The sequence below is a fragment of the Lonchura striata genome, chromosome 6, assembly GCF_050655825.1.
Source record: "Lonchura striata isolate lonStrDom1 chromosome 6, ASM5065582v1, whole genome shotgun sequence".
Classification (NCBI taxonomy): Eukaryota; Metazoa; Chordata; class Aves; order Passeriformes; family Estrildidae; genus Lonchura; species Lonchura striata.
Window position 1 is genome coordinate 27,930,978 of NC_140708.1, and position 13,127 is coordinate 27,944,104.

The window sequence follows — 13,127 nt, forward strand, 5'->3', positions numbered from 1 at the left end:
GTATTAAAGGGTGTACCCCTGAGAGAGAAAGTTCTAATGAAATGTTAGCAGAGCAGCTTCAAACTTGAGTGAGACCTACATTGTAGTACGGCTATTCCAGATGATTATTAACTAATCTATCTGCATTTCTAAAGTCCCCTATTCTCCATGGTACCTACCCTCAGCTTCCAGTTTGAAAATTAAACAGATATCTAATAGTGAAAATCTGCTGAGGAAAACAAACAGACCTATCAGGAAAGAACTAATTCATAGCACATGCTCCCCCACTGCCACTCCTGAAAAAGCTCTTCTGCTCTGAACTGCTGACCGGTTTAGGGTTCCCCTGAGGCACACACAGCTTCTTAATTTGAACTGAAAGACAGCTGGGTGTCTGTATATCTCAGTCTGTATATCTCACTTGTCACAGTGGGATAAGAGCATGATTAGAAGAGGAAGTTGAGGAAAAAATCCCCCATGTTGCCACATAGCCAAATGTGGCAACTAATTCCCCAATGGCTGATTTTTGGTGTAAGCAACTGTCAGGTTTGGAAGCAACATGATGTTTCAGTGCTGGATAATCCTCTTCAAATATGGTTTGAAACACACAACCTCTACTGTCCTGAATGGGGGCAAAAGAGGTGAAGATTTAGTTTCCTTACCATCCTCTCCTCTCTGACAAACCCCTCCACAGAGAGTCTGTCCTGACCATTCTCTCAATGAGTTTCTTCCACAGCATCCCATCCGACGTCACCCGGTACCACTCCTTGCACACCAGCTCAGCAGCACACAGAGATTTGGCATCCAGGTATGACAGAATGTTCTCAGCAATGTGATCCAATCCCCGAGCTGGGGGAGAACAACAACAACAGAAAAACATTATTTGCTGGACAGACAACTCCCCCTGCTAGTACAAAGAGACATTCTCCTTCCATCTCCTCTTCTGCATGAGGAGCTGGACAAAATGCACAGAAGAGCATTTGAGGCTAAGTTCAGGAGTGAGCAGTGTTATCCAACTTCCTTTGGATATAGCACAACAAGTCATTAAAAATAATAAAGAATCCAAGAAGTCATTCCAATCTACTTCGATGGGTTTTAGCACTAGGGGGATATTCTATGGATGGCATTTCCAACTCAGCAATGCAGCCCCCAAAATCTCTCTATATTAGGACCATTTCTCATCTCACTGCTACAGCTGTTCTCATGTTGCAACGGCTCAAAAGCTGTTTTTGCTAAAGCAGTAGCTTTTAAATGTAATGAAGAAAAAAATATATATTCCCAATGTGTGCCCTGAAGAGTAGTGGTACCTTTAGACAGGGGGGAGGGAAGGATATGCAGATGTACAGGGACGTCAAGAGGGAAGGAGAAGCTGTGTAAGGAGAAGTGAAGCAGGTTTGCTAGTTTCATTTATTTTAGTGGTGAAGGAAAAATATGCACCAAAATAGTATCATTTGCAAATATTTCCCAGTGTGAATACCAGGACTGGCTTTACCTCAGCATGACTGGAATGAAATGTAAAGCAATTGCCTGGTTGGCACCAAGCAGCTCAATGTAATGTCTGTGCAGGGAAGGTTACGCTATGTTTCTTAACTGGATGGGTGTAGTCAGTAAAAATGTGCCCTTACCAACTCAAATTTAATCACAATCAAGACTTCAGGAAAACAAGATGCCGCTTAAATGAAAAAGCTTACAGCTTCTCTTGCAGGCTGTTTAATTCACAAGTGAGACACACCAAGAGATTATCGCACTTCACAGGTTAAATTTCCTACGCTTTGTGAAAGTTTAGACCACATCATCCCTCAGGCATCATGTTCAGTCCAGCCAAAAATGAAGCATGGCAGATTTGTATTAGATGCATTTTCCCTCAGGTTCACATTTGGGACAAAGTTAAATACATGTTTTCTTGCTTTTAAAACAACAGCCTCAAAGACCAGGCCCTGCTTGTGAGAGGGTAGGAAAAGGCAGTAAGTACATTTTTACAGTCACATGTCTGGACTTTTGCAAACCCAAACTGGGTGCAACCAGCTGACTTTGATTAGAGTTCATGACACAAAATGGCCCAACCTTTTCTTCCTTAATGAAAAGATCTCAAAAGGATCTCCCACTGCATGAAAATGAGACAATTCAGCATGCGTCCTCCTGCTGCTTTCAAATATACTAAACTTAGAATACACTTTGGGTCAGACTTTCTGCTCAGCATTTTATGCTTCAATCTTTATGTAAAAAAAGCATGTGAATGATACCAGGCACAGAGAGTGGAGAAAGAGGTCTGACATTTCTTATCTTTAGAGATGCAAAATTAGATGTCAACTTGCAAAATAAAAGCATCATCAGCCTTTATTATGTACTTAATCTGAAAAGATATGTACAACCACTATTTAAAAAAAAAGTGTTTGCAAATTTAGATTGACTCCACAGTAAATTGTGGAAAGAGAGAGACAACAGTTTAGTGAATGTGAACAGGAATTTGCAGGAATTCCACAACAGGCAGGGTAGACATGGACATCCTGTTCCCTGTTCCTGAAGCTTTGTGTGGAAATGACAGATTTCCCAGTCTGCGCTGCTTCCAGTGGGCTCACAGACATTTACAGACCCACCGGGACACTTACAAATGCCTGCCTCCATGGAATCTTTACAGGTGGCTTTAAGTCAGCAGTGTCACCTGATGAATTAATTTTATATATGGGGAACAACTCGTGGTTTTAGGAAGCAGGGCTACTGCAACACCTGGGCACAGTAATCTTCACCCATGTGTCCCTTCTACTTCATCAGGAGTTGCACTTTAGATCCTGGCTGCAATAAGTCATCCTTTGCCATCTATACTAGACCCTTTGCAGCAAAAGAATACTAATGTCTTGGCCTCCTCTCCTCACATTTATGGTAAGTGGATGGGCAGAGCTATTCTGGCCTAGTTGCAAACTCAATTTTATTATTTTGTTTCTTAGGAACAGCACAACTCACTGAGGCATGTATCTAACAAAGCACTGCTTCCTTAAAAAGGGAAAACTCTGCTCACAGAAGATTTTGCTAAATGGATGTGAAACACGATTAGCCCTTCAACCCTCTGAACCAACAAGAATGTTTCAGCTATTTCACACATGAAATCCTTATCAAAATGACTTTCCTCATAAAAAATGTTAAATAGCTTGAAAATGCTAAGCAGAAACCTTATTTTTTTCAGAAACTGAACAAATTTTGTTAAGTACACAGTTAAGCTGTATTTTTCAAACAATCTTAATTCTGTTCAAAGAACTGGGAAAATAATCTGAGCCAACTTTACTGTATCTTGGTAACACACGCCCATGATCTAAAATTACCTAAAATTCTGGTCATTCCTTGGGACTGTGCTAGGAGGACAGAGATAAGATGCCTCATGATTTTGAAGTAGCTTTATTGTTTTATTCACTCAAGGGGGAGAGCAGGAGAGAGAATGAAGTAGTAAAAATGAAACCAGAGTACTTAACACTTGAGAATTTCAGAAAGTTAAAAAATACTTACAGAGCTTAGGGGTTTTCTTTCATTATATGACTTAATTTAGAATTTTGGGTTCATCACTTTTTCCTAGGCAGTTTCTTACCTTCCTCCCTTCCCATTCCCTTCACTAGAACCTGCTTATACTTAGGACATCCTGCACAGAATGCAGAGTCTGCACCAGTGTAATTCCTTGCTATTAATTTTCTCCCTCAGAGCAATATTCACTAGGACATTTGCACTTTGTAAATATGCAAATTGATGCACATACATTATTTACGGACACATTTTCCCCAACCATTAAAATACTCACATATTAGCTGCTTGATTCCTATTTATTCTGCATTCTGATAGAATAAAATCAGCTGCTTCCTGGGCAACTATGACTGGACCAGTAACAAGTATGGTATGGCAAGCAAATATGGAATGTCTCTACAAGTATTTATAGCACCTGCCCAAAATTCTCAGAAAAAGCCCTGTAGGAAGAAATTAACCAAGTGCAGAGAAATGTCTTGATTTTGTGGGGTGCTTTCATGGGTCTCTTTGGAGAAAGACCTGGAAAAACTGTGTAAGCACCTACATGTATACTTCTACTTATGAAATGGAGAAACCAATGCAGTTTCCAAACACTTCCTATTTTTCTGAAACAGAGCAGCTCCACAAGTATGCTGCTCTAAGTACAAGAAGATTATTGCCACTGGACTACTAAAAACTAACATAAAGCAGGTACTTAGCATAACTAAGATTTTTTTTTAATGCTACAACAGCCATTTGATTACTGGGCACAATGAGCTTAAAATCCAATGAGTCTACCTATTTAACTTCCTAGCAAAACTCCTGCAGTGCCTTTATGCTTTATATAATTCACAGTTAAACATACTTTTTTCCATCTTTTAAGGCTAGAATTTATATTTCATGTTGAGAAGTCCCTTCTGAAGAATAATCAAATTACAGGATTGATCAAATTGCCAAAAGTTCAGCACTTCTCCAAAGGTATACAAAGAATAAGATTTTGTCAAGAAACACCTCTCTTCAACTGGCTGTTTAGAGACAACACCTGTACCACTTGCTGCTCAGGTCTCTCTCAAACTAAGGACCTATGGCATGGGAATGCTAATATTTTAAGTATCTACCTATTTATGTATCTACACAGGTATGATCTAATGGTCTGAAAAAATATGAGCTAAGGAGCCAGGAATTTCTGTTTAGTTCTGAAACTCTATTGCTGTATATATCTGATCTCTCACCACCTTAGTTTTTCCCATCTATAAGACAGGGCTGATATAAAACTGCATGTACACTACTTTATGTGTGCATTTTGTGAGATCTGCCCAATGCCACATCTGAGAATAGCTAGGATAATATTTTCAATGGAAAGCATTACAAAGGTGTAAAACCCAGAACACTTCCATCTTTTGCTCTTATACCCTCCATTTTCTATTAGCAATTAACACATAATCAAAGCAATGGCTTTAGGAAGTTATTTCAGTAGGAAAGAGAGACAAATATCTAAATAAGAAAAGGGAAAACCTCAGCTGAGCAACCAGAAAGAATAGTAGTTTTAATTTTAAAATTTTTCGTTATTCATGCATTGTTGTGGGCATTAAGAGCACAACTACTTGCCCTGTGGCTTGGGATAACTACCCGTACAATACACAGATTAGCTATCATTTACTCCTAGATAAACCATGATGGTGTTAGACCATGCCTTGACATGCAGTAGGAAGACAAATTAAAATACTATGACATTTCATGGTGGTATAGAGCTTTTCATTCAAAAGCTCTGTTTTGCAAACTGAACCTACAAGAGACCTCTCCAGCAGGGTAGGGTAGAACAGAACAGTTTTTTGAAAGACAGGATCAAGCTCCCTCTGCCTGCAGAAATACCTGGCAGTGCAGTGATGAAGTCCCGCTGTAACATGGGTTTGAGGTATGAGTTTATGTGTCCGTGCTGGTAGTGACACATCTGGGAGATGAGGTGCTCCACAAACTCCACCTGGTCAGACTCGGACCATTGTTCAAAGTACTTGACGCAGAGCTCCTTCTCCTTCTCATAGCTCGCAGACAGTTTCCTTTGCTTGGGCACAATCATACTGGAAGTGCCATTGGCAAGTTTTGTCTGTAAACAGGAAGGAGAGGAACAACCCAAATAACACATATGAGAAGAAACACAAGCAGTTGTACAATTTCTTTTAGGGGACAGACAACAGAATGCAAAAAGCACTCTGCCACATGAAAGCTGTCAGACCACCCATCCCGGCTGGTGCCGTCAGCCCAAGCGCAGCCTGCAGGACAATGCACTGGCTCGTGCCAGAGCTGCACACAAAGGACTCTGGTCATACGGGAGACCTTCAGCAACAGTTTAACATAAACACAATTTTATTTAACATGTCGACAGTAAAATGCATTTGGATTCCTCATGTACATATACCAGTTACTTCAATACACCTACAGCAAATTGCATTTGTACTCTGGTGGTTTTTTTTTTCTTCTGAAGAATGGATTGCTGCTAAAATTCATAGGGAATGCATAAAATGGATGAAAAAAATTGAATTATACCTCGAGAGCAAAGCCAGCTAAAATATACCATGACATTTGGTAAATAGTTCTTTCACAGAGTAAAATATTTTCAACTTTCTGATCACTGTTAATATCTTGTCAGAAGGAGTCAGCTCAAAGAAGAGTTTCAGATGCAAGACAAAACACTGACATTTCAATTTACTACTTGATAGTAAGATATAAATTCTGCTTTCTAAATGATTTAACTGTAAGAAAAGTGTGCATTTTGCATTGCAAGGGTATCCTTTGTCAAAGTAAGATGAACCATTCACTGGGAAATTATCTTTTCTTATGCTGGTCAAATAGTTTCTATTTCCTGCTGAAAATATGTGATTTTTACTCTTTCATTGTAACAGTTTAACACCAGACAGCATTATAATAATAGTCAATATTATTACATCACTTTTATTGTAAAAATACATGCAGAGGTTCTTCACTAATTATCAAATAATTAAAAATAACTGACAGAAATAAGAACACATAAAACACTGAGGAAGGGATGACATATTTTTGTTCTATGATGATAATTCCAAGCATCAACCTTGCCAGGGGCCCTTATTAAATTAAAGGGAAAAAATGAATCCCTAAATCTCTCTGCAAAGATATCTAGTGAACTAAAAGAAATGCAATGATTCATTGATTTTATGGGAAAAAGAAGAACAACAAAAAACCCTCTTTTCACCAAGTGCCAAAACAGCAGGCTATTTAGAGACCACAAAATTTAGTTACCAGTAGTAGATTTGGAATGCAGGAGTTTCCATTTCTTGGGAATAATACCTCCCAATCCCAACAGGAATCCTGACTTTGGAACACCAAAATTTCATAATTTGAAAATTTACTTAACTGATCACCGTATACATTTAATTTTCTTAGAGATAATGCACCTAAATAAGCTTTCCAACATTTCTAGAGAGCTGGACCTTCCTTTGGTAGAAAAAGGCAGAAAAGAGCTGTGATTTTTACCAAGTAGCTTTTTTCTCCTTCTGTATTGTAGTATGACTTAAGTTTCTTTGAGAACACAGAACATGGTGATCACACCATCAGTGCTCCATTCTGTAGCTCAATGTTTTCAGGTTTATCCCTGCTCCTCCCTGCAAATGTGTGGCTGTGGCTGTGTGTGGCTGTGTCCAGCAAGATCATGCAAGACAAGGACAGTGAGCTACGATTTCATTCAATCCTCACATGGACAGCACTGACTGCAAACAAGTCACAGAGCCAGCACTGGGTAGTGGGAAAGAAAAACTCTCTCTTGGGCCAAGAGAAATACCAAAGAGACTGTGGGCATCAAGCCTTATGTGTGAAAGACTAGACTTTTTCTAGCAAAGTCCACACTCGTTAAGGGCCTGGCAAAAGATGATTACCAGTGGAGTGAACTGAACACCTGTGTTAAGGGATTCTGGTAAGTTTTGCTGCAGGTAAACTGCCTGCAATACAGGCATCCCAGTAAAAATGCTGGATTAAGACAGTGAGGAGATGTTGTAACCTACAAGTTTGATCTCATTTAATTTTTCATTTTGTATGCTGTGCATCTTAAAAAAAAAGGTTGTCTCTATAAAGCCCTTTCAAAAAACCTATCCAAGTGTATTTTAATTTGAGAGACTCTGAAGTCTGCCTGAGACTGACTCTGCTGAGCCTGAGTGAGCATACAGCTGATGTGCAAAGCTGATGAAAGAGCAGCTCCTTTCACAGGGTGGCACCATGTTCTGGCCTTTCCTTGCCTTCTGAACACCCTTCTCCTAGCACCCTTCCATTCCCCAGTTACTTCTAAAACATTGGTTTGTGGTATCAAATAGAAGTTGCAACATCTCCAAATACAAGTCATGGCTTATGTGTGTACAAATAGATGGCTTAGATGGGACAAAACAATTAATTCTGCCTGAACACAGGCTTCTTGGAAAGGAATAATGAGTAAATTAAAGAATTCATTGAGCAGCAGTTTTAACAGCTCTAGAAGTGGTTCTGCTAAGAAAAGCATGTTACAGTGTTTACGTCCAAATTAGTGGATGTGAGAACACCATATTTTTTAGGTTCATACTTCATCAGCTGCATTCTTATTATGTCAGCTTAAGACCTGGTTTGCACCCTTGCCTGCTCTGGTTTCGCACCAAAAGGAGTGAGCAGAAGCCCAGAGGTGTGCCCAGCAGGTCCTATGGTTTGTGCCAGCAGGGGACCAAGCATGAACACACCAGTTCTGCAGAGACAGGTAAACTGACAGGGCTCTCAAATCACTCAAACTACAGTTTAGAACAAAAACTCCAGAATTGTAATTTAAAGATTCCTGAAAATCCATGGGCAGTTCAGTGAAAAAGGCCTATTACAAAATAAAGCATCAAAAAAACAACATCATCAAGCTTCTGTGTTATTAAGTCATCTACAGCCTCTTCCCTCTCTTGATACAATAATCAGGCCTCACCTGAAAAAGAAAAACCTGTTTCACTTGCCATCCACACTGCTAGGGTAAATATCCATCCCAATGCACTGTATACATTTTCTATAAGCTTTACTTCCAAAAATGGCAAAGAAGAATGAGAACTGGCAGTTCATCATCTGGGAGGAAATTTGAGTATAACAGAGCAAACTACTAAGTTGGAACAGATGAAACTTTACCAACTCCCTTTTTAGAAAGGCCTGTATGTGAGGGCTGAGAGGTGCCCCAGCTGGCTCTGGGCACCATGACTCATCTTCTGCAGGAATGGCAGAGGTGTCCTCTGACAATGCTGAGCTGAGCTCATAAGCTGTGCCAGGAGACCCAGGGGATTGAGTGCCTCAGGTTGGTACTAGCTCAGGGATCTACGTACTATGCTCCAGTGCAGCTCATAATTACAAGACCATTTCTCCAAATGGCTACATTTAACACAAAGCACATTTGTATGCCCAGTGAAGTAGAAGAGGACTAATATATGAAAGGATTTTAATCTAAATAATGGCTTTCAACTGTAGGAAGGTGTAATATTTCAACACAGATAAATAAAGACTGGGTAAATCTACTGCTTTGCATATAAACAAACCAGCTATGGTAAATCACAGCTGTAACCCATATATGACAACCAAGGTTACTTTTGGTTTTGTTCAGTACAGGGGACCAAGGAGCCTCCTGAAGCACAGAAAAAAACAAAACCAAGCAACTTCCCTGACTGTAGTATAGTAATAGTGTTTAACCACCAATACGAGTGGTCACAACTTTTATACACTTCTTAAAAAAATTACATCCTCTAGTCATTGCAGAGAACTTTGTTCAGGCACCTTTCACTGGGTAGATGAATTCAGGTTTTGTGTTTCTCAGTGCAAAGAAGACATCTCTAATAGTCAAGGAGAAACTGTCTCCTAGGATATTAAGAATGGCTTAAGTGATCCCAGCAAGGTTTGGGACCTTCTGAACCTTCAAGACATCTTCATGCTGAAGCTCTGAAAATACTGAGAGCTTAGACCATCACTGCAAATTTCAGTTTCTCCCTAGATAAAAAGAAAGATCTTCTCTTCCATGGTGTTCTCTTGCACGTTCCAGTACCAACAGGTCATACTGGGGTTCTTCCCTCCTTCCTGGACTCACTGGGACTACAGGCTCTGACACAGACAAATGTCCTTTACTGCTTGTCTGCAACTGCAGCATTTCACCTCCAACTGCTTGCACTGCCCGTTGTGGTTAAGTCACCGATTTAGACAGAGCCACCTTAACAGGAATTTCGGATGGGTCTTAGTGAAGGGGAGGAAAAAAGAGGACATAATGTTTAATTATAAGAAATGATTGAAATAGGCACAGACATACCCCGGGTGCCTCTGCACTGCAGCAAGCTCTAAACTTGTTATCGTTAATGGTTTAAATTTCACTGTGCTAATCATTTCAGGACACAAGCCTTTCTTGATAATCTAATGAATTATTCCAACATCCTTCAGCAAAAAAAATCCTCCATGACAGCACTAATTACAAGACGTTTTCCCAGTGCTTATGTAAAATATGACAGAGCAGCAGCTTAGGGAATTGCAGAAAACTGCTTCTAATTTCCACTGAGAAACTGACAAACACCTCTCTTTCATCTCTCCCAGCTCTCAAGTAAGATTTAACTTTCTCATTTAGTTAATTACCGAGTGAGGATCATCATTTTCCCGGATCGGAGCGGCACAGAGCCTTTATCGTGTTAACTTGTGAACTTGATCGATGGCTGCTGCTAAAACTTAATAACTTCACCCCCTGGCAAATTGTAAGATAAATATAATAGGAGAAACTCTGACAGTAAAAACCTGCCAGAAATGAGCGCTGTGTTTATGTTTCTTTGCAGGCAGCAAAAAAACAACCGACAGCTTATTACTGGGTGCGTGTTACTTATATTTAAAAGACTCCAGGCAGTTAACTTCCTGCGTACTGTTCAAACTTTACTCACAAGATAAAAGACACTGGGGAAAAAAAACCCAAGCAATGGAATGACAAAGAAAGGAACCACGGAGGTGTATGTCCAGGGGCCAGGGAAGGTGGGGAAAGACAGGAACTTCACAATGGAAGCAAAGCCATGCTTGCCTCTCTATCCTGAATATTCTTCAAGACATTAAAAATGCCCAGAACTATGAATCCAACCAGGAAACTATTTTCACCAGCAGCAAAAGCTCAGGAATTCTGGATCAGGTTAGAAGCATGTGGGAAAAACAGAGGGATTCAAAAGTACCAGCATGGCCATGGGATGATTTGGATTGAGGACTGAAAAGGTGCTCTTAATCAGAGAAGCTCAGCCCAGCTGACTTTCCCAAAGTTACTTGTGTGGCCATGAATTGCTTGCTACTGCACATGATGAAGTAGCACTCACTACAACAATGTAACCACAGCAATATAATAAAAATGGTGAAACGGGGCTGAGGTATGCCAGCCCTCCATGCTAAAGGCAGAGATAGTTATTTGAGAATCCAGACAAAGGATGTTTTTTGCATGGCCTAAAGGCAGTAACACCACAATTAAGAGGATACAGGTTCAGTTTCTATGGCTGGCTTCTTCTTTTTTAGGCTTGCAATTACCAAATGCTGCAGAACTGACTCCTAGACTGCCAAGGCGAAACAAAGAGGAAAGAAGTTCCTTTGCAACTCCTCACTGGCAGCTCCCTATAAAAGAACTCCTTTGCTTTGAGAATTGAGGGGTGGTGAGGGGGTTGTCTCACCATAAAAAACACGATCTCATGAGCCATAGCACCCGAGAGACATGAGTAGGGCAGCCAGCTCCTCATTTTTCTCCTTTGCAGGATGAACCTGCTTTTCCACTGTTTGAGTTGACAGCAAGGCTACAATGCTAGGTCATTAAACAACTCACTCCATTTACTTTTATTTTAAAAGCTCAGTTTAGAATCTACCCATTTCTGCCTGCCTCCATCTCACATAACAGCCTCTGTGAGGTTAACCATGGGTTTAGCTCATATATGGACTTACTCGCTCAGTACTGAATTACTTTCCACGCTGCAAAGCTCACTGAAACATTCTGAAAAACGAACATAACCCAGAAGTAGATGATCATCAATCACATCTGAGAGTCAAAAAGAAAGCACCCTGAAAGAAACCACAGCATCTCTACTGTTTATTTTCAAGAGAAAATTCAAAACACACATACTGAAATTAACAGCACCCAAGGAACTAGCAATTTTGCTTCTCTGGAGCTTTAGACTGCTTGTCCACATCTGGTTTCTAATCACACTGCAGAAAAGCTTTGTAAGAAAGGATACATCTAGATGAAAGATCACTGGAATTACGCTGGACACAGCAGCCCAACCTGCTGCACTTTCTGAAATCCTGGGAGGGCAATAGTTTTCAGAGGTACCATCTAAGTACCTATGATATGGTGTCAGCCTGGAGGGCACCTGGCTAAGGATATTACCTCAGATACAGAAGAGAGGGAAAAGGCTGATTTTGTTCAAGGCTAGGAAAAGCTGCAGGCACCAGGGAAGTAATGTGGGGAATCTCTCTTGGAACTGGGGAGACAGGACTGAGCCATGGGTACTTGCACATAGGCCATACAAAGAGCAGCAATAATACCTTGCTGGACAAGATGTTCCCCTCCCACACTGCTACACAGTAAACAGCAACAGGGAGGAGATTAAAAAACTATTCTTTTAAGCTAATACTTAATGTTTCAGACAGGCTAATAAAGTTTAATTGTCTGGAATCTCATAGCTCTTACTGTAAACTTTCCTTCGATATAGGTCTCCCACCTAGATTTTAAGTGTTGACAAAAACCTCCAAAATAAAATTTCTCTGATGCCATGAATGCGAATTGGGAGTCCCTCTCCTCCTCCTCATCTCCAAGTTGTCTTTGAAAATAACAAGCACTGATGAGAAATCTGCTTGCATCAGCACAGCACTGGCATATGTTACTTTCCCAAACTATGATCCCTCACCAAATGCTTATCTAGACATATGGGGGGAGGGCAGGCACCATCACTCTTAAAGAGATAGATTTCAGAGCACACCTTTTACTAGCTGTAAAGTGATCATACACTAATTTTAAAGCAGACACTCCAGTAACAACAAATCTCTTCCGGGGGGAAAACACCAAAGGAAATTATTTCTTCCTTGGCATGGCTACCAGAACCAGAGTTGAATTGCTGGAACCATTACATGTTATTACTGTTAATGGAGGGAAGGAATATGCACATTATGACTTGGAGAACCAGTCTACTAAAGTCATCGGCTAATGGCCAGTAGCAGCAAAGTGCTCATTTATGTCAGGGAGAGGCAAAAGTAAACAATGCTCCAAGCAGCAGTTTCAGTTTTCTGGAACAGTTGCTTCTGTTTTTAAAACACTCAAGCATGATCTACTGCCTGAGTGAAGTTACTCTTTATGGATGTTACTGTTGATTTCCTTCTTGCTTCAAGTGCTCCCTTAACCTAGAGAGAAAAACAGACAGGAGCAGGTAGATGGACTCAAGTGATTCAAAACATGGCTGAATTAACAGTGAAGACTGATACCACTGTGAACAACAGAAAAAGAGAATGATCATAAAAACTTATCTGCTCTCAATAACACTATTGAGATTTTCAAACCACTTGGTTCTGCCTATGTAAAGCTTTTAGCACCAAGAAACACAAGCCCTCCAAGATGGCTTACTCAGTAGCATTTTCCATTAGTTTTTCCTCTGAGATGCATTTTG

General features: G+C 40.3%; 1 protein-coding gene across 11 annotated transcripts in view; it reads right to left on the minus strand.

Annotated features, from left to right (window-relative positions):
* Window positions 1–13,127, minus strand: part of BTRC (beta-transducin repeat containing E3 ubiquitin protein ligase) — a 116,266-nt gene that overhangs the window by 19,525 nt on the left and 83,614 nt on the right. For all 11 annotated transcript variants that reach the window (XM_085582695.1, XM_021536362.4, XM_085582693.1 and 8 more), the window contains 2 exons: window positions 5,335–5,566; window positions 639–825 (listed from right to left, as the gene is read on the minus strand). In XM_085582695.1, coding sequence (XP_085438821.1) covers window positions 639–825; window positions 5,335–5,566 — 419 coding nt within the window. The remainder of the gene's footprint in view (window positions 1–638; window positions 826–5,334; window positions 5,567–13,127) is intronic.